This window comes from Bison bison, unplaced genomic scaffold, assembly GCF_000754665.1.
Source record: "Bison bison bison isolate TAMUID 2011002044 unplaced genomic scaffold, Bison_UMD1.0 scf7180017864218, whole genome shotgun sequence".
In the NCBI taxonomy this organism is placed as follows: Eukaryota; Metazoa; Chordata; class Mammalia; order Artiodactyla; family Bovidae; genus Bison; species Bison bison.
In genome coordinates, this window is record NW_011494790.1 from 478,073 (window position 1) to 500,831 (window position 22,759).

The 22,759-nt window shown below is 38.4% G+C and overlaps 1 protein-coding gene across 1 annotated transcript in view; it reads left to right on the forward strand.

The window, feature by feature from the left end:
• The window catches only part of ZSWIM6 (zinc finger, SWIM-type containing 6), a 186,047-nt gene that overhangs the window by 109,847 nt on the left and 53,441 nt on the right, over positions 1-22,759 (forward strand). The window contains 2 exon segments of the mRNA XM_010845564.1: positions 10,201-10,349; positions 13,907-14,057. Coding sequence (XP_010843866.1) covers positions 10,201-10,349; positions 13,907-14,057 — 300 coding nt within the window.

A 22,759-nucleotide genomic window follows, 5' to 3' on the forward strand; every position in this document is an offset into this window, starting at 1 on the left:
TTTCACATGATGTGCTCTGCATATAAGTTAAATAAACAAGGTGACAGTAAACAGCCTTGTTGTACTTCTTTTTCAATTTTGAACCAGTCACTTGTTCAATATAAGATTCCTACTGTTGCTTCTTGACCCACATACAGATTTCTCAGGAGACAGGTAAGATATTCTGATATTCCCTTCTCTTTAAGAATTTTCCACTGTTTGTTATGATCCACACAGTCAGAGGCTTTAGCGTAAAATTGATATGCAACCACAAAAGACAGAGAATTACCAAAGCAATCTTGAGAGAAAAGAACGAAGTTGGAGCTGTCACCCTCCCACTCATCAAACTATGCTACAAAGCTACAGTAATCAAAACAGCACGGTACTGGTACAGAAACCAGACACAGAGATTAATGAACAGAATAAAGAGCCCAGAAGTAAATTCACACACCTGTGGTCAATTAATCTACAACAAGAATATGCAATGAAGAGAAGGCAGTCTCTTCAACATGTGATTCTTGCAAAGCTGCACAGCTACATGTGAAACAGAGATTAGAACATTTTCTTCCAACATTAAAAAAAAAATCAAAATGGATTAATGACTTAAATGTAAGACCTGAAACCATAAAACTTCTAGAAGAGAACATAGGCAGAACACTTATGATGTACATTGTAGCAATATTTTTTTGTATCTGTCTCCTAAGGCAAAAAAAAAAAGCAAAAATAAATAGAACCTAATTAAACTTTAAAGCTTTTACACAGTAAAGGAAACCATTGGCAAAACAATAAGCCTATAGAATGGGAGAAAATACCTGCAAATGATATAACTGACATGGGATTAATATCTAAAATATACAAATAGTTCATATAACTCAATATCAAAAAAAAAAAATAACCCATTCAAAAAAATGGATGAAGACCTGAATAGACATTTTTCCAAAAGAGAAATATAGATGGCTAACAGACACATGAAAAGATAATCAACACCACTAATTGTTAGAGAAATGCAAATTAAAATAGCAGTAAGATATTACCTCATACCTATCAGGGTGGCCATCATCAAAAAGTCTGCAAATAACAGGTCCCTGGTAGCTTAGTGGTTAGGAGTTTGCCTGCCAGTGCAGGAGATATGGGTTCGATCCTTGATCTGGGGAGATCCCACATGCTGTGGAGCAGCTAAGCCTGTGGCCACAACTGCTGAGACTGCTCTAGAGCTCAAGAGCCACAACTCCTGAGCCTACATGCCACAAGTACTGAAGCCCAAGCCCTAGAGTCTGCTGTGCAACAAAAGAAGCCACCACAGTGAAAAGTCTGCACATCGCAACTAGAGAGTAGCCCCTGCTCACTGCAGCTAGAGAAAAGCCTGTGCAGCAACAAAGACCCAGTACAGCCATAAGTAAATAAATAATTTTTTTAAAAAGTTTACAAATAACAAATGTTGGAGAGGATGTGCAGAAAAGGGAACACTTACACTCTGTTGGTGGGAATGTAAATTGGTGCAGCCACTTATATTAGAGGCATTACATTACAAACAGTACAGAGGTTCCTAAAAAAAAAATGAAAAACTACAAATAGATTTAACAATGGAGTCACTCCTGGATATATATGCAGCAAAAAAAATAAAGAGTAATTTGAGAAGGTACATGCACCCCAGTGCTCATAGCAGCACTGTTTATTTAGAATAGCTGAGATTTGGAAACAACCCAGCTTCCCTGGTGGCTCAGCTGCTAAAGAATCCTCCTGCAATGCAGAAGACCTAGGTTCGAACCCTGGGTTGGAAAGATCCCCTGGAGGGGAATGGCTACCCACGTCAGTATTCTGGCCTGGAGAATTCCATAGACTACATAGTCCATGGGATTGCAAAGAGTCAGACACAACTGAGCGACTTTCACTTTCACTTTAAAGTGTCCATCAGTAGATAATTGGATAAAGAAGAAGGGATGTATGAATACAAGTGGAATACTACTCTGTCATAGGAAAATAATGAAAGCTTGCCATTTGTAGGAACAAGGATGGACCTAGAGGCCATTATGCTTAGCGAAATAATTCAAGACAGGGAAAGACAAATGCTCTATGATATCAATGATATGTGGAATCTAAAATATAATAATAACAAATGTATACAGCAAAGTAGAAGGAGACTTAAAGATATAGAAAACAAATTAAGTGTTACCAGAGAGGAGAGGAAAGGGAGGAGGGTCAAATTAGGGTTATGAGATTAAGAGATACAAAGCACTGTATATTAAAAAAAACACGTGTACACCTGTGGCAGATTCCTGTTGATGTATGACAAAACCAATACAATATTATAAAGTAATTAGCCTCCAATTAAAATTAATTAAAAAAAAAACAAAATGCATAACCTAAAAATAAAAAATAGATAAACAACAAGGATATATTGTATAGGGAATTATAACCATTATCATGTAGTTACTTTCGATGGAGTGTTGTCTATAAAAATACTGAAACCCTAAAACTAATGTTGTAAATCAATGATACTTTAAAAAAAGTAACCATATCATTTTTAAATTCCATTTTCTTAGAATTTGGAGATGTATTCTTGTACATATGTTCCAAATATGAGTGACAGACAGTTGGAGTCGTTTGACGGAGGCTTCATGTCACATCTCTCTTCATTTTGTTTCCCTGTGGATGGTCATATTCATGTAACTGGGCTTGCGTTAGCAACCAGTTTTTCAGTTATCCCAGGGAGATAATTTGGTTATTACAAGCATTATCCTTTCTATTGTAGAATGTTCTGGCATTGACAGTTGGTGAAACAAAGGTATGACCTACTAGTGGTGGTCAATTTAATTAGCAAATCTATAGGAGAGAATTAAAGTTGCTTTAAATGTGCTATCGCAAAGTGCAGTAGTGTGAAACGTAAAAGTAAAAAAAAAAAAAAAAAGAATACATGTGGAAAAACGTATAGAAGTAAATGAAGATAAAAAACCAAGTACTCGTTGGCTCTCTTGGTCTCCAGTAACTCCCTTATTCCCCCAAGGCAGCCGCTGCTGATAGTGTGGTTTATAGTGTTTGAGGCCGTTTTTTGGTGCACACACAAGTATGTAGTTTTTTAAAAACAGTTTTAAAAGTTTTTTTGTAGTTTCTTTTTTTTTCTTTTTCCATACATCATGAGTACTTTATCTTACTAGTACAAAAAGGTCTGTTACTGTGTTAAGTGCTGTGTAGTATTACATATTATGGGTCTGTTTAATCATTAACATACCAAATGATTTCAAAATTGTTTTCATTTTTTTCTACTATGTGCAATTCTACTGTGACCATTCTTTTTGTATGTGTGAATTTGTGCAAGTGCTTTTGAGTGATAGATTCTTTGTTAATAGTAGAAATGCCAGAACAATTGGTATGGGCATTTTAAGTTTTGTAATTACTGCCAAATCTCCCTTCAAAAATGACCAGTTTTACCATTAAGTTTTAATTAGAACTTGGTGTTTTCATAATATGATTTAAATTTCTTCTAAAAAATTGTTGAAATATACAGTCATGCACACATGATCATCTTCATATGGAAAAACATCTCGTTTTAGCAGAAGAGAAGTAATCTTTTGGGAGGCATCACGTCTCTGACCCAGCAGGTATACATGATACGGTAGTACAGAAGCAGCCAAGTTACTTTTAGCTCGATATCCTTTATCCTTTCTGTTTTTACCTCCAAGTCGTGCCTTCTCTCATACCCTACAGTCATCTCTGACACTACCCGACTCTCATAATTGTCAGTGGCTTGTTACTAGCTGTGATCAGTTTGCTCACCATCCCTCTCCTGAATGGAGGAGAAGGGAACAACAGAGGATGAGCTGGTTGGCTGGCATTGCCAACTCAATGGATATGAGTTTGAGACACCTCCGGCAGATGGTGAAGGACAGGGAAGCCTGGTGTGCTGTAGTCCATGGGTTGCAAGTTGTCCAACAGCACTTGGCGACTGACAAGAACAAGTCTCCATGTTGGCTCTGTGAGCTTTTGTCCCCGTGTCCCTCACTGTAGGCTTTTCACCCCTCGCGCTGTAAGAGTACTCAGGGTGTTGAAGAGCTTAGAAGTTCGACAGCCTGCGTAAGAATTCTAGTCCCTTGCTTTCCAGCACTTTTAGTGGAGGGAAGGAACTAAATCTCCTCAGGGCTTAGTTTTCTTACGTGTAAAACATTGTCTGTAAAGAGTGCCTATTTCATAAGGTCAGGAGAGGTATAAAGGAGTAAAGTTAAGTTGCGATTATCCATCATTGTGATGTGGCAGTTGACCTGAGTCTTCAGCTGGCGGTGGTATCGTTGAGGAAAATAATTGTGAAGTTTTTTAAAAAAATCTTTGAAAATAATCTGAGCAAATCATTCTTGAACCTTGAAATCATAGTAGATCTCTTTTAATAAATCAGAAGAGTCAGGTTACGTAAAAATGAGACTTTCTGAGAACTTTGCATTTAATTATTTGTGTACCAAGTAATTGCTAATATATTAATATATCTGTTAGTTAGGTTATGGAAAATGACCTAACTCTTAAGCACTCTATGCTTATATTCTTCATTTTTAAATGAGCATTAGTGGATGTACAAGTGTTTTATTGCTCTTTATCCATATAAAATACATGATTATTTCTGTACATGAATAAGTATATCACTGAAACTTCTGAAGTAAATTAAAAGATAACAAGAGATGAGTAATAAAGTCAGGTGAGAGGAAAAGAGTAGAGGAGCTATAAACCTTGACAGGCTTATTTGAGTTCCCTGAGCTATATCCTGATTACAGTGCTACTTATTTATTTCTTTGGCATTTAGCTAAAGGGAAGGTGGCTTGTTGAGGGAGCAGAGGCTGGCGCATGCCAGGACTCCCTTTGTCATTAGCTTCCAGGCTAAACAGATTGTCCTCTAACAGCTCTTAGAGAGGACACCACACTGCATCATGGCAGTAGAATTACATGGACTGACCACTGAGAACAGGTGATGAAGGATCTGGCTGTTTCAGCCACCACAAAATTGTATTTGGAAATGAAGACATTAGTTAACTGCCTTGAAATGAGGATTTCAGTAAGAATAAAATTTAAAGCTTTTCTCAAGTGTGTATTTATTCAGTACACATTATTACATTATTTTTCAGTGGTCTTCTAGTTCTTATCCTTGCTAAAGAAAGATTTTTTTTTTTTTTCTGAACCTGTGTCACTGAAGTTTGCTGCATTGCCTTTTCTCTCTCAGTGCCAATGTTTGATATCAGGACTTTTGCCTTCAGCTTGTAAGACAGGTGTACCAGTGTCTTTGTAAGCCACAGACTTAATGTTTCATATCTTTAATAGCAGGCACTAAAACTGTAGGAGATGGCATTCCTTTATAGGTCCTGCAAAAGAGGCTGAATTAATCACCTCTGCAGTGTAAACATCTGCTTCCTGCATTCTTCCTCTGTAGACTGAATTTGACAATTTAATTTTAACAACAACAAAAAAGAGCACTGCTACTTAAATATAAATGCTTAAAGCTTTATTTGGACAACCATGGTATTGAGGCAGTTAGGTCACAGTTAAGATGAAGATGTAAACTAAATAAAGCCTTTCATTTTTTGTTTGAATTTGTTTTCCAGCAGTTTTAAGAAAAGAGAAATAATTAAATTCTCCATTAGAATACAAAGCTGTGAATAATTCCACATACCAAACATAGCATAAACCAGTTATTGAATATGTCTTAATATCTCAGTTTAAAATTTGCAGTGTGATTTGGTAGTGTCCAGTGCTTGGAAATGACTGTTTTTGTGATAAGAGACAGATACCTTAGTCAGTAGGTCTTAAATTTAGTGTACTTTAGTGAGTACACTGGACCCTGAATACTTTTCAATCCGAAGATCCAGAATATGCCACCGTGTTTGAGATTCCCTCCAAATACAGAATTGTGTTTCCCAGCTGTACTTCCCATCTCCACGGCCCCTGCCTTGTTATCTGTGGCAAGGATTCTGGTTCAGTAGGTCTGAAGTGGTGCCTAAGCATCTACTTTTCACAGTGTGCCTCACGAGTCTTGATACATTCCTGATCTTGAGAACTGCTGGGGTAAGAGTTTTGATACTGGAGTAAATCAAAGCTAAAACAGAACCAAATCAAGTAGCAGACAGGGAAGGCCAGAGATGGACAGTAGTCCTGCACGTTCATGAACTCTCCTTTGCTCTCCTCCAATGGCATTATGTAACCAAGGTAGGAGAGTGAATCAAATTCATACACTCTGGCTGGGAGCAAAAGCCAATAAAACCGTTACACTGTGTTCAACAGATAATTTCACTTTCCCTGAAGGCTTGAAACTTTGTAAAATTAAGCTTTAGTCATAAAATGCTCACAAAGATTAATTACACAGTTGTAAAAGTTATAGAGTTTGTAATTATAAATATAAATAAGGGTAAAAAATATGATAGTTTTAAAACACTTTAAAGGACCATTTAATTTATATACCTAGATTCTGGTTCCTGCCCAATGTGGGTTATATCTAATAGCAAATGTATAAAAGCTTGAATTATGTTTCTCTTTGTCTGCCTTTCTCAAAGCTAAATTCTGAGAGGTTTGTCTTTGATTATAGACAGCCATTAGCGAGTAGAAATAAATCTTGCACATCTACATTTTATGCAAGGCTTAGGCAATACTTTAATGCATATAATCATGACATGTTAGGATTTAAGCATTTAGACTTTAGCATTAAAGTTTAATAAATAAATTTCCTCTTTTGGGAGGGTTGTTGTAATCATGAATTTCCTGGTATATAATGTAAAGTGTACGTGTCTTTTTTCCTAAAATGTTGAGTTGTGTTTAGAGTAAGTTTATGTTTTATTTATCAACTAATTACCTTTGTGTGCATTCTTATGACTGAATTGTTTTCTGCATAGTCACGGAAAATTTCTAATTTTTATTACTTAATTTTTTATTCCTACATAATAGAAGATGAGGGCTGAGGAAACAGAGGCCTGTCTTTGTGCAGGTGTGTGTCTGTGTCATCTTACTCTAGAATCAAAGAAGTGAGCTGGATTACGGGTTGTGTATCCCAATGGGATACAGATATAACCCCAGTAGTTAATTAGCTCTTCACAATATTGTGTATTCTTAAATTTTCCTGTAAAGAAGAAACATGATAACAGATCCCGGTATTCTTCCTTAAATTTTTTTTTGATTTATGGTTGACAACTGCTGCCTTGATGCTTTCAGGGTTCAACTTGAGCTCCGAGGTTCTGGAATATATTCTTCAGCAGGGGAGAGAACTGGGAGACTGCATTTGGCAGTGTGTGCTGTGGACAGACAGGTCATAATCACTCTGAACCTGTGTTTCTCCTTCTATAGAAAGGGGATCATGAGCTATACTCACCTCCAGGGGACATTGTAAGAAGAAAATGAAATCTAATTCATGTGAGGATACTTGAGCAGTAGTTTGCTTTTGATAGGATTTCCTTCCTTGGTAGGAGTGGAATGTATTTATATCTTTCTCCCTCCTTATTTTCCTCCCATCCCTCCCTACTTGATTGGCTGATAGTGGCTCTTGCCCAGCCTTTAAATGTTGGCCTTCCCTATGGTTCCATCCTAGACAATTTTTTACCCTGTACCGCATCCCATAGTATATCTAGCTCTGTACTTTAAATCCTTTCCCCTCTTCTTGGCTGAGTATCTCAGAGGTACTTCAAATTCACCACATCTAAAACTGAACTCATGGATTTTCCCTGGCGGTCCGGTGGTTAAGACTCAGAGCTTCTACTGCAGGGGGTGTAAGTTCTATACCTGGTCGGGGAACTAAGATCCTGCATACTGAGAGGTATGGCCAAAATACTAAAAATAATAATAAATTCCGTATTCATGATGCAAACACTGCCCCTCCCCGAAACCTGATCCTTCTCTGGTGGTCTGTGTATCAGGGAGTGAGTTGTCCAGTGTTTTATCTAGTTGTATAATCCAGAAAACCGTCTCTCTCTCAGTTCCCTGATCACCCATATCTCAGGTATATCTTTCCATTGCAGTACATAAAGAATCTTTACATTCATTTTTATGGCTGCTTAATACTCCATGGTCAGATCAGATTAGTCGCTCAGTCGTGTCCGACTCTTTGCAACCCCATGAATCACAGCACGCCAGGCCTCCCTGTCCATTACCAACTCCTGGAGTTCACTGAGACTCACGTCCATCGAGTCAGTGATGCCATCCAGCCATCTCATCCTCTGTCGTCCCCTTCTCCTCTTGCCCCCAATTCCTCCCAGCATCAGAATCTTTTCCAATGAGTCAACTCTTTGCATGAGGTGGCCAAAGTACTGGAGTTTCATCTTTAGCATCATTCCTTCCAGAGAAATCCCAGGACTGATCTCCTTCAGGATGGACTGGTTGGATCTCCTTGCAGTCCAAGGGACTCCATAGGACTGTTGAAATTGATGTGTATCAGAGCAGAACATTTTTTACTTTCTAGAGTGTTCTTTTCTACTTTGCATGACCTTGTTGTGAATTACCATTTGTTACTTTTAGGGAGAAAAAACAAGTTCCTCCCTTGTCAGCGCTCTCTGGCCCTTCTTCTGTTCTTGAGTTGTCTTGTGTTGCTCTTTGCCCTCATCCTCTACTGTTGAGTTGTGTGGACAGTATCTTTTGTTTCATCTACATACCATGTTCCTTTCTGCTTGAGACCTCTGCCTAAGCTCTTAGTCTCACATGTAGATTCAGTGCTTCCTTTTCCTGCCTTCAGTTATCTTCTAATCTACTTAAGGTAGATCTCAGCTCCATATGCTTATTCTGCCAATCCAAGGCCAGGTCAGAGCTCTCTGATACAGTCTCCTGGCTCTTTGTGCTTTTCTATGAACAATTCATTTATTCTTATATATTTGTATGGGTGATTACATTGGTATTTGTTTCACACACTTAAAGCAGTGTTTCAATAATAGTAGATTGCAACCCATTATTCATTATGAAATCAGTTCTTAAAAATTATGATGAGCCTTTAAAAAGTGAAATAGTACAGAAAATATCACTTTCTCACTTTTACAGAAAGGATATTTTTTGATCATACTTTTGCTTCAGATTAATAAATAGATGTGTTCATATAAGTGTCCAGATACACAGGTGTATTGGGTATGGTATTAATTATGTTTCTTATTGTGGCTCTTAGTCAAAAAAGTTTGAAAGCCATTGAACTAGATAATACATTCTGTGAGGACAGGAATTCTATTTTGTACCCCATTCCATCCCTGAGTCTAGCAGAGGGCTCTCAGTAAATATGTTTTCTGAATGAATGAATGCACACTTTTTCAGGGAGGTTCACAGACCAATTCATGCTCCTAGAGGCTAATGGAACCTGGTCCCAAGCACATGTTAGTGATTATTTCCTTGGCCAAATGAGTCTGTGTAAGATTATTAAAAGAAAAGAAGTGTGGAACCATATCTACAGATTTTTTTTAGGACTTAATAAGCAGATGAAACACTGTTAATGAGAGGTTTTAGATTTGTTTTTGTATTACTTAATGAATCTTAGGCCTTTAATACCATTTTATTTTATTAATAAATACAAAACAGTTTTCACTTGCCTAAATATCCGGGTAATTTTAATTTCTAAGGTAGTCTGCAGACTGTTACATAGATGTTATCTTTTGTGTTTACTTCAGCAATAAAATATTTACGCAGTTTGGCAAGGTGATACTATAACCTGGTTTAGTACAACAGCTGCAGTGCCTGTTCCCAAGTGGCTTGATTTCCCTTTTTAATCTTTGGTTTTCTGCAACTAAAGACTTATGTCAGCATGCAGTTTATACAGCAGCAAATAATGGTGAAAGCTTCTTGAATTAACATAGTAAAGAGAGATACTCTGCTGAGTTTACTTGGTTTCATATTTTTCTAGTGTCTTTGAAAAACATTTTACTAATAAGTCTACACAGCAGAGTTTTATAAACACAGTATATTCACAATGAAACTTTTTTGTGAATTTTTTTGTTTTTTAGAGAACCTGTAAATTCATCTCCTCATGTACAGTCTCTGATGTTAAAAAAAGGAAACGTCTCAGCTCTTAAGTCATTACCTTTCAGCTTAGCACAGAGCAGCAAAGTTCTGCATATAAAAGAATAATTTCACACTTATTTTGGTCATACATATGTATGTATATTGAGATTGGATTAAAAAGTATTTAGGCAAAAAGTATAGAATCTTAATTCTTTTCAAGTTTATTGTCAGAGTCCTGTTAGCACAGAGTTTTTATCTAGCATATGTGTTATTTTTTCTTTCTATTTCTAGGTGCTCCTGATCCAACAGCAGGTGCTAGTATAGATGATGAAAACTGCTGGCACTTAGATGAAGAGCAGGTTCAAGAACAGGTTAAACTGTTCCTTTCCCAGGGCGGGTACCACGGATCAGGGAAGCAGCTTAATTTGCTCTTTGCAAAGGTATGACTTTTTATTTTTAAAGAAACATTCTAAATATATACATTTATAGAAAGTATATACAACCATGTATAGAAAAAGATAAAGGCTTCTTTGTAAATTTTTTTTTTTTTTTTAAATGGGAATTACCTGGCAGTCCAGTGGTTAGGACTCCACATGTTTATTGCTGGGGCTCCAGTTCAGTCCCTGGTCATGGGTGACTAAGATCCTGTCAGCTGAGTGGCATGGCCCAAGGGAAAAAAAATAAAGTTATAATCAACCATTAGAGACTTCTGTGTTGTAATGTAAGCATTAATTTACTTAGATGTCTTTAGGTAAGATATGGGCCATTTTTGTCTTTTTTTAGTTCTTATACAATTTTGAAAAACTGTTCAATACTAAAAATAGCTTGATATTAATTGAAATGCCATTTTTTTTCAGTTTTTAAAAAACTTTTCTGGTTAATTTTCCCAAGTAGAGCATAAATTTGAATATAGTCCTTAAGATATGCTTTGTATAATTAGTTTAATGTTAATATTTTAAAATTAGTTTTAAGAACGTTAACTTTGGAGAAATAGAAACCTGGGTTTAAATCTCAGTTCTAAAATCCTGAGTGTGTATATCTTTGCAAGTTATTTAAGTCAGTTTCCTCATGTATAAATTTAGGTAAATAATAGCATATCCCTTCTAGTTGTTGTGATTATGATGTTATATGATAATTGTGTCTTAACAGTCGTTGGGTGTTGGTAAATGTTAATTTTCATCACAAACATTTGATCACCTAAGAGACAAAGTTATCTTCAGTATAAGTTCATTGTGAATAGAAGCTGTGTCTGTTGCTTTACACAGAACTTTAGTACCATGAACACATTTCTAAATACTGGATAAAATGCTTTTTAAATAATGTTAAGGCAATGTCTTTTCATTGGGGGTGCAGCCATCATTATAGATAATGAATTCAGATTGGTTTTAAAGGAACAGATAACTATGTTCATTGATACTTTTGTTAAACAATTTCTCTCATATTCATAGTAATTAAAACCTTTTGTGGGTAAGTTTAGTCACTCAGTCATGTCTGACTCTTTGCAATTCCATGGACTATAGCCCACCAGGCTCCTCTGTCCAGTAGGATTTCGTAGGCAAGAATACTGGAGTGGATTGCCATTTATCAGAAGAATTAAAGTAAACTGTTACTGCTTATGGCCAAAAACTAGTGTATTGTGATTAATGAAAACCCTTTGAATAAAGATTTAGCCCGGGATTTTCCTGGCAGTCCAGTGGTTAAGACTCCGAGCTCCCACTTTGATGAGCACAGGTTCCATCCCTGGTCAGGAAGCTAAGATCCCGCATGCCATGCAGTGCAGCCTTTAAAAAAACTTTTATCTCATATACCATATATAGATTGCCAGTTTTTCAAGAATTATAGTAGTGGCTCAAACAGTAAAGAATCTGCCTGCAATTCAAGAGACCCAGTTTAATTCCTGGGTCAGGAAGATCCCCTAGAGAAGGAAGTGGCTATTCACTCCAGTACTCTTGCCTGGAGAATCCCATGGACAGAGGAGGCTGGTGGGCTACAGTCCACAGGATGGCAAAGAGTCAGACACGACTGAGCGACTTTCATTTTTCACTTTCAAGAATACGTCTAACTCTAAAATTATTTCACATGACTTAATGAATCTTTGGTAATTCATAGCACTTCAAACTCTTGTAATGCGTCAGAGTCAACAGTCTGAAATTAATTACCTTTAGGCTATATAGATGTACTTGAGTGTTGGTTAATAGTTCTGGGTTTATATGCTTAGTAGTAAAGCATTTATTTTCATTGCTGTTGCTAACTGAGTAGTAGGTTAGAAATTCATCAGGGAAATAAATACTAAATTAAATCTATAACGTGAAGAGGTAATATTAAAGGTTTGGTGTATTTAGACACACAGTGAGTATTTCTTAGATTCTCATATCAGTAGAAAGTACACTGTGGCCTAGTGGAAGCAATGTAAAAGAGGAATTAGATGGGCCTGCAATTGCTATTTTTATCTATGTATATATGGTGTACACATTATATATGTTACATGAAGTAACAGCAACATCTAATTTTAAAAATGGCATAATTTCCAGAGTTAAGACAGATCTGGATTCTGATTCCAGTTGTTCCTCTTGTCCTTTGGACAAGTTACTTCACTTCTGAGGCATGGCTTTATAATTTGTAAAATCAGTGTTATAATCTGCCCTACTTATTATGGATATTGTGAAGATTGAAAGGAGAAGTATAAATGTAAAACTCTTTAGCGAGATGTCCAACAAATGGCAACTCCATTTCTTTCTGTTTTTTAGTACTTCTTAAGATTATTGAAACAGCCCTCCTGGAAGCACACTCTTGTGATTCAGTGTAGAAGTGCATTTGAGTTCTCTACAAGACTCAAATTCTGAAGCCTGTGGAGAGGTGGTTCCATTACTTCTCAGGGTACAGGCCTGAGGCAGAATATATTGACCTAGAGCTTTAGGCTGTTTTATTAAAGATCTACTATTTCTTCCTCCATTTGGCTTTCACATAGAAAGAATTTTGAATAAAAGGACTCTTCCCCTCTCAACTACTACTTATGACCTTGGTCTACTAATTTCCTATTCAGAGAACTGGCGTTCAGCTTAGATTGCTGTTGTTGAACATATAACATTTCACGCTTTAGGAATGGATGGATTCATTAGGATTTCCTGTAGAGCAACTTAGCCTTATATTTCCTTCTTTGCTTTCTCATTTATCTGGGAACTATTAACAGAAGAATAATGGACAGAGCTTGATGTTCCAAAACAGAGAAGCAGAGTTAATTTATGAAGTCACTTATGATTCTGCTATAAGGATTGCTTATTTGGAGCAAAAAAGTTCTTGAACTTACACAGCCCTGAACATTTCCTCTTACCATTGCAAAAACAGTCCCATCTGAATGAATAGAAGTATGTGTTGCTCTTTATGTTGAAACCCTTGGTGAGAAAGAATCTAGTGTAATTACTAATTTACCTCAAAAACGAAGGACTTGTACAGCTTGTGCTTGAATATACTAAAAACCACTGAATTGTACAGTTTAAATTGGTGAATTGTATGTATGTGAATAAAGTTTTTAAAAAAATGAAGGATAGATGCTATTACTATAAACATTATTAGATCAGTTTAGAAGATCTCTAAAAAGTTTTTGGTACACTTCTTTAGACTCCATTACTCTGGTGGTAGTGCAGTCGGTCAGGGAGTTAAGAAGGTACCGAATGATTTGTCTTGTTTGTTTTGGTGTTGCTTTGCAGTCTGGCAGAAACATTTTTAGGGGGGAGTTGGGAAGTTAGGCAATTTATTTTTTCTTTTGTGGATTCAAAAACACAATTTTAAAACAATTAATGGTCATTCTTTGATTAAATTGCCATTGAGGACAAAGGCTTATTTTTAACAACTTTTGTTTGCTTAAAAAGGATGGTGTTAAAAGAATCCACCACCACCACCGCCCTAACTTCCCTCCCCAAAGAAGTAAGGTGTACCGTCTCTGTATTACTGTTCATTTTTTAACATTTTTCTGAAGGTATTTTTTTCCCCCCACTAGGTGCGGGAGATGTTGAAGATGAGGGACTCAAATGGGGCCCGAATGTTGACTTTGATAACAGAGCAGTTCATGGCTGACCCTCGTCTGTCACTTTGGAGGCAACAAGGCACTGCAATGACTGACAAGTACAGGCAGCTCTGGGATGAGCTGGGTAAGTGTGAATCTTCTGATGGATTGCCAGTGAGTTGTGTGTGGCTGAAGCCTGGGGTAGAAAGTGGAAAAAGCATGGTCAGAATATTGCAGAAGAGAGAGCTGCTCTTACATGAACTTGCCACCAGTGTACCCTGGCTAGGATAGGGAGAATGAAACATTTGCAGGAATCAGTCTTGGCAGCGTTTGGGGGAATTGTCTGATGTCGAGGAAAGCAAGCACAGACTCTGCTTTTAAGTATTTGGGGGGGGTGGGGAATGTGTATTTCCAGATAGGTATTCGGTACAATAGCATTGATTATTCATTTCCAGACTAATATTGTAATCACTTCAGCTGGAATTTGGCCATTTTCCCCTTTTACCTACATTAAAGTTATTGAAAGTAACTTGAGTCGTCATTTTTAAAAATTATTCTCAACTTAGATGAACTACTGATTGTCAGAATGGAAAAGTCACAGCAAACTCTATAATTTTTATTGCTTTCCAAATCCATGGTGGTAAAGATGTAAATACAGCAGGTGGTTGAAAAAAATGAGAAATCCACTACTTGTGTTTACTGAGAAATTTGCAGAGATGACTCTTGTTACTCAATACTCATTGCTAGAGAAATTAATAATGAATTTGTTGTCTATTAAGAAATCTGTATGTGACAAATGGAATTTTTGGCAAATATTTTGTCAGTGCCTGTTTTAATTTTATGTTCTGGATATTTATTAGAAGGTTTGGCTTCCCTTGTGGCTCAACTGGTAAAGAATCCGCCTGCAATGCGGGAGACTTGGGTTTGATCTCTGGGTTGGGAACTTTCCCTAGAGAAGGGAAAGGCTACTCATTCCAGTGTTCTGGCCTAGAGAATTCCATGAACTGTATAGTCCATGGAGTCTCAAAGAGTCAGACATGACTGAGCGCTTTCACTTTCACTTTCTAGTTTCAGTGAAGTTGAATAGTAGAAGTCTTCATACCTTCACCTTCTGTCTTCCTCTTGGCTATTGATGGACCACATCATGCTATTGATCCCATGCCCCGACCAAGAAAGACTTGTCTGTGAAGATACCAGTTATAATGTTTGGAAGGGACCTTTGAGATGAACTGCTTACAGATAAGGAAACTAAAGTCTGAGGAGGTTAGGAAACTTCCACAAAATGACATAGTGTGACCCTTTAAGGTTATACAGCAAGATGGTAAACAGTTGGACATCAAAGTTTCCTTTTTCCCATTAATAGGATGTGTGTTCAGGAACTGGTTTGTGGATGACAGCTCCTGTTTGTTTTTTAACATGTGTCTGCTATTCCCCAACGTTAAGATACTTGTTGACCTTTTCCCAAAGTATTTTTTATTAAGTGTCTTATAATAATTTAATCTTAGTACTTTCCTTGGGTCACCGGAAGTAGTGTTAGTGGCCTTCCCCTCAATCGGAATTTAAATCAGTCTGTAACTGTAGTAGATCCTTTTGGTGTCCTGGCAGGAAATGTTTGGGAGCTCAGTGTGGTAGTTGGAGAACACAAGTGTAATGTGTGGTTTAAACAAAAATTTTTATAGAATACTGAGTGGTTTGTAAGTAAAGACTCCTCAGTTTTGTAACTCTACAGTAAGTGTTGAATTGACTAGTTGGTTTATGGCAGTAAAAAGGATTAACATTTAAAAAAAAACTATAATGAAGGGAATCATTTCAGGAAAAATTATTGGATTGATATTAGATGAATAAAATTTAAAGAGCTTTGGTACTTAAAGAAGCTTAAAATTACAAATAACTAATTAGAAAATATCAACTAAATATTTTGGTTACCAAAAAAGTACAAGAGATACAGTTAAATAAGATTTTCAGTGTTTACATTTAATCCATTAGTTGTATTTCACTTTTGCAAGTTGGCCTTGAAAATTATGTACTTCAACTCCCAATCAAAAGTATTAATTCTCATTAGGCAGAAGTTTTCACTAGCTGATTCTTATTATACTCTCTGATGGACTACGTTTCTAATTATGGACCAGGCTTTATCCAAGTTCTTTGATTTCAGCCCAGGATGAAGAATACATATTCTTGGCCTGTGTTTTCTTTTTTCACAAATCATGCCCCCCGTCCTGCCATCCAGTCATTACTAGACTGCTATAAATTCTCCTGCATACTGTGATGGTGAGCAGAGGTCACTTGCCATTTTAATGAAGTCTAAGTTCTGTGAAGAATCTCACGTGGGCCTAACAGTAGCTCTCAAATCTTAATATTCATTCACCAAAAAAATTAAGTAAAAGTTGCTTCTGGACTACAAAAGAAAAGGATTTTGCTTCTTAAGAAAATGGGGGAATTTGACTTTGTGCCCCTGCACAGGGCTCACATTGCTTCAAGGCTCTGCTTTGGAATTAAATGCTGAGCACTGCCAGATGCCAGACATTGAGAAGAGGCTGAGTTTTGTCGGCAAATGGGATCTGCAAGTTAATTGGTGTTTTCTGCAGGCTTCTGGCTGTGAAATGAAATTGGAAGCCCTTTAGCCACATGGATAATACAGGACCTGAATACAAATGTCACATGTCACCATCAGGACCCACTGTGAGACAATAGTGTTCCCACTCCAACACTGCACCATTACAGATCATTTAAATATGGGGATTACATTTAAACTAAAAGCCCCATTTGCCTTTTACTGCAATTTAAATGTCCTCTTAGCAAAAGCTAAGTGACAAATTAAATGAAAAAAGTGCCCACATTTTTAAAGCTGTAATGCAAAACAACCTTTTATTGCTTCTCATGTGCCACGAATGAATCATTATACTTGTCAACCCTAAACCAAGCCATAATTGGAGCAGCTACTGTTATCAAAGTAGGGCCGCTCTGTGACAGCTTAATAAAGCTGAAACTGTTAAATTAAATCTCAGATGCTTAACTCCTTAGCACCGGTGGATTCGATGGGTCCATTTCTGGCAATGGCCAATACACCAGGAGGAAAAAAATTCCTGGCATGAAAGCCTTAATCTGATGAAAGTGTACAAGTAAGAGTATCTCAGCCAAGTAACTGCTTCTTGGCAGAGAGATTCAGAGGCATCAGATTGTCAGCCAGATTACAGAATTTTATTTTTCTTTCATAGGATCAGATACCCGCCTCCCCAAGATTTACAGTTTTTTTGAGTATATGTGATTTATTAAAATGCAAGTGCTGATGTTTCAAAGTTAGTTTTAAAAAATAACCTATTCATTTAGTTCTTTCTTTCATTCAAATAAATGCATGCAATCTTATTTGAGGTATCAATAGGCCCAATTTCTTTGCCCCATTCTCTGGCTAACAAAGGGATGATTATGCTCAGTTCTTGTCTAAAATAAATGCCTATGATATTCATTTGGTCTGAGTTAATTTTTTTGATTTATGCTGTGATTTTCATAATGTAGTATGAAATAGATTCAGATGCATACTATTAAGATCCCGTGAATCAGTTTTTCCTATATTAATTTTACTTTTCTCTACTTGATGTTTTCTTACACATCTGACAGTCTTCTCAAGATGAGTGTTGTATCATGATCAGCTGTGAGAACATGTATATATTAAAATTTTGAGACAGAAAGCCCAGTGCAGCGGGAGGAGCTGCATGTTTGATAGACATGACACATGCCTCGTAGAGCTATAGAACACATACCTTTTCAGTTGTGTTCTTTACTCCAGGCACATTTTCTGGAAAGCAGATCACAGAAATAACCCTTGGCTTTCAAGGAACAGCCCAGTGCGGATTGGTGGTGAGCACACCTACTGTTAGCCCTAATGGCTGACTGTTTAGCACACTTAATTATTGTGGAGGTCTTTAGGGATGAGGGAATATATTGTAACCTCTTGTCTGTGTTGATGGGTCTCTTGCCTTAAATGTCTTCTTAGGCCACAAGTTTACTTTGCTTCATAAAACTATAGGTTATGGCTGCCAGTCTATTAAAACTTAATTAAACTGGACGTCATTAGAGGAAATAGTTAAATAAGATTTAATTACAGTTTTATCACAGGGAAAAATCCTTAAATTTTCATTTTCATAATATGTTGTATGTAATACTTTTCCTCCAGATTTTAAACACTTTTCCTCTGGGCTGAGTCATCTGTTTTGCTCTCTGGCATGTAGCCTTGTTTCTTTGGGAGAGGCTGGGCTGCCATCACAAGGGTCTTACTGCTCTGAGTTTGCTCATGTGGTTCATAAGAACAAGGTGGTATCTCTGAGTTTTCTTCAAAGCTTTTGATAGAGACACCTAACTGTGTGTGGGTAGAAATAGCCATAGTTAGATTTTTTAGTTTGCATTTCCTTGTATACTGTTACTGTGTTTGTGTGTGCTCGGTTGCTCAGTTGTGCTCGATTCTTTGCTACCCCAAGGACTATAGCCTACCAAGCTCCTCTCTGTCCATGGAATTTTCCAGGCAAGAATTCTGAAGTGGCTTGCCATTTCCTACTCCAGGGGATTTTCCCAACCCAGGGATCAAACCCACATTTCTTGTATCTCCTGCATTGGCAGGCAGATTCTTTACTACTGTGCCACCTGTGAAGCCCCATACTGTTATTGAGCAGTGGTTATAATAATATTCCTTGGTAGGGTGCTGGATAGATTGAGTGGGTATAAAGATTCAGTGGACTTTGAAATCAGAGTAAATCTACATTGAGTAGTAGAGAACTTAGCCCAACCATTGGGACTACATATATTGCAAAATACTAAATATTACCTACTCCATGGGGCTTCCCAGGTGAAGCTAGTGGTAAAGAACCCACCTGCCATTGCAGGAGATGTAAGAGATGTGGCTTTGATCCCTGGGTCAGGAAGATCCCTTGGAGGAGGGCATGGCAACCCACTCCAGTATTCTTGCCTGGAGAACCACATGGACAGAGAAGCCTGGTGGCCTACGGTCCATAGGGTCGCAAAGAGTCAAACATGACTGAAGCAGCTTAGCATACACACATGCACCTACTCCATGGACCTAGAACCCTGTTCAAGCTATCATCCCAGATATAAATAGTCACTTCTATCAGCCTCTTCTGCACCTACCCACATTATTCTTGAATACAGAAGAAAACTTATGCTTTAGTCACATATTCAAAACAGTGCTCTAAGTAACTGGAGGGCCTTGTGCAGAACCAGAAGTAAGATTCTAAAGGTTTAGCTTTGAAGGTAATTGTGGAGAAATTTTATGCTATCTTATGTCTCCAGAAGCAAAAGTCTTAGTAATTCCCCCACTGTTTTGAGCTCCATACTTAGTTTTTATGGTAAAGGCAGACTCAGGCTTTCTGCATTTTAAAGTTGATCGAAAGAAAGTGAAAATCTCTGAGTTGTGTCCGATTCTTTGCAATCCCATGGGACTGTACAGTTCATGGAATTCTCCAGGCCAGAATACTGGAGTGGGTAGCCTTTCCCTTCTCTGGGGGTTCTTCCCAACCCAGGGATCGAACCCAGGTCTCCGGCATTGCAGGCGGATTCTTTATCAGCTGAGCCACCAGGAAAGCAGTGGCTAGTAAACAGGCTGAGGAGTAACGGGTTCTCATTGAAAACTGGAAAGCATTCCAGTATAGCTTGCCATCATATAAGTTGATATGCTTTTGCTAGTGCCGTGGAGAAAACAGCAATTCCCAGAGTCCCTGTGCAGCAAAAAGATGTCAGTACAGCCTTGGAAGCTTCCATGTAGCTGTAAGTGTAGTGTGTAATCCTAATGAACCACATATCAGGGATTGCTCATCACCTGCCAGCTTGTCTTCCTGGGCACAGGAGAATATAATTTTACCACTTAACACCATTTCAATGCCTTCCTGTTAACCCTTCTTTTCAGAGTCTTTTGTGTTTCCTGATCAGAAAGAATAGATGTATTAAGTATTTGATTTTACTGCTGATGATGGTACTGGGAGTATAGAGGGAGTAGAGATGCAACCGGAGAAGGCAGTGGCAGCCCACTCCAGGACTCTTGCCTGGAAAATCCCATGGGCGGAGGAGCCTGGTGGGCTGCAGCCCATGGGGTCGCTAAGAGTCGGACACGACTGAGTGACTTCACTTTCACTTTTCACTTTCATGCATTGGAGAAGGAAATGGCAACCCACTCCAGTGTTCTTGCCTGGAGAATCCCAGGGATGGTGGAGCCTGGTGGGCTGCCGTCTATGGGGTCACACAGAGTTGGACACAACTGAAGTGACTTAGCAGCAGCAGCAGCAGAGATGCAACCACCGGGAGACATGAGAAATTAGAATAGGCTTGAATGAACTGTAGAGCACTTTTTATAGAGTAATTTATTCACATATTAGTAAATAAATAGACTGAACTTAGCATGGTTTTACAGGATGTTCATGAAGGAGAGTTATAGGAAAGAAGCAATGCTTCCCTGGTGGCACAGATGGTAAAGAATCTGTCTGCAATGCAGGAGACCCAGGTTTGATCCCTGGGTTTGGAAGATCCCCTGGAGGAGGGCATGGCAACCCACATGGCAACCAACTCCCATTATTCTTGCAATCCCATGGACAGAGAAGCCTGGTGGGCTACAGTACATGGGATTGCTGAGTCGGGCACGACTGAGCGACTAACACTTTAATTTTCAATGAGAGTACTACAGAAAAAAGGAATAACATGAGCAAACACAAGGAGAACTCAATGGAGGATCTCATTATCCAAAATGCTGTCTTTTAAGATTTTCAGTCCAGCCTTGTTGATCTTCATTGTTGCTTAAATTCAAGGGGTGGGGAGGAGGAGGAGAGAGTAGACATTACAGGATCCAAGTTTTTGCTTTTCTCCCCATTGTGGTCCAGCTACTACACTCAACACAGATGTCAGCACTTATTTATCGGGCTCTATGCTAAGCGCATAATGCATACATTATTTTATTTAATTCTTAAAACAACCCTGTGAGGTAGGAACAGTTACTGGAAATGAAAGTCACTCTCTGTGACCCCATGGACTGTACAGTCCATGCAATTTTCCAGGCCAGAATACTGGAGTGGGTGGCCATTCCGTCCTCCAGGGATCTTCCTGACCCAGGGATCGAAACCAGGTCTCCTGCATTTCGGGCAGGTTCTTTACCAGCTGAGCCACCAGGGAAGCCCAAGAATACTGGAGTAGGTAACCTATCCCTTCTCTAGCAGATCTTCCTGACTCAGTAATTGAACCAGAGTCTCCTGCATTGCAGGCGGATTCTTTACCAGCTGAGCTACTGGGGAAACCCAGGGACAGTTATTAGCCCCAATTTTATAGCCAAGAAAACTGAACTATAAGAAGACCAGATAACTTGCCTAACGTCACAACAGCAGAACAGGAATTTGATCCTAGGTGTCAGTGACTTCAAAGACTTAAACCCTAAACTACACACCATCCTCAGCTTATTTTAAAAGACCAGTATTCCTCTCTGCCTGGCAGTCTTTCTGCTTAGAGGAGAATAGGGGCAAAGTGAAGCTTACCTCGGTGGCAGCAAACACTTTGAAAGCTGCCTGGCCTGGTCTGCCCACCCATGGCCCCACAGTCCTGTTTGCAGTTGTTAGCAGATCTTACCTAGTCTAGTTACCCACCTGTGTTCTCAGAGGCTCTCTAAGTTCAACCTCTGAAAAAAAAAAAAAACATTAATGCAGAATAGCCAAATATATACTATTGATTAAGAACTGTAGTATATAATAAGCATATCGACAGGGAGGCCTGGCGTTCTGCAGTCCATGGGGTTGCAAGGAGTTGAATATGACTTAGTGACTGAACAACAACAACAGCAATCATACAGAAACTGCTTACTGCAGATGGAATAAATGGAACCTTTGCTCTTCTTTTCCAGTCCCTCTTGTTATGGAGCCGGTGAAAACCCTTAGGTCACTGTCTCTGTCTTGGCCTGTCCTTACCTCATGTGGTCCACAGGCTCTGCAGACCCTTCTGCCCATGGGCTGGGCTGTCCTGCTCTGAAATGGGGTTTGTGCTCCTGTCTCAGCCTCTGTTTTTCCCCTCATTATTCAGAGCTCCCTCTAAATACAGAGGCTTTGTCCATTGTATTGCTCAGGAGGCTTTGCTTCCCTCCAGCACTGTTCTCAGAACGTCTGTCTGCTACTGAGTCCTCATTACTGGGGCCTGGTTTCTTTCTCCGTTGTGTGGTTCTCCTGCTTTCTGTCCCTTAAAACTGAGACCTCTGTGTTTTCGGGTCAGAGGCCTCTGGGTTCTCTTCTGCTGTGGGGACAGGAAAAGGGGTTTATTTTCTGCTTTAAGTAGGCAGAGTAATTTCTAGTTTGGGTCAGAAGTTAACCCAAAAAGAGAATGCATATTTCTATACAGTGGGCAAATCTCTGATAAGTAGCTCCTGTGTAATACTATCAACCATCCTTCTCTTGATGGCAGCTGCTAGGGCTTAATTATCCATTCAGTACCCTGTATGAGAAAGAGTACAAATAGAGAGAAAAATGTAAAAGTGTATACTAATAGAAAGTAGTAGATTCTCGGCATTAAAAGAGATCTTTACAGATGACTTGATTCTATTTAACCAGTTAGAGACTGTTAATGATATTCATTGTCTAAATTATTTAGGTGTACAGTTGGATGATTTTAACAACTGTTAGGGATCACCCCCTTGTGTATTTTTGTAAAACTCTTCTAAATATAGACTGCAGAGCTTTTATTCAGAGTTAGGTGTAGTACGCTTTTGTTGTTCAGTCCCCAGTCTTGTCTGTTTGTGAACCCATGGACTGCAGCACACCAGGCTCCCCTGTCCTTCACTGTTTCCCAGAGTTTGCTCAAACTCAAGTTCACTGA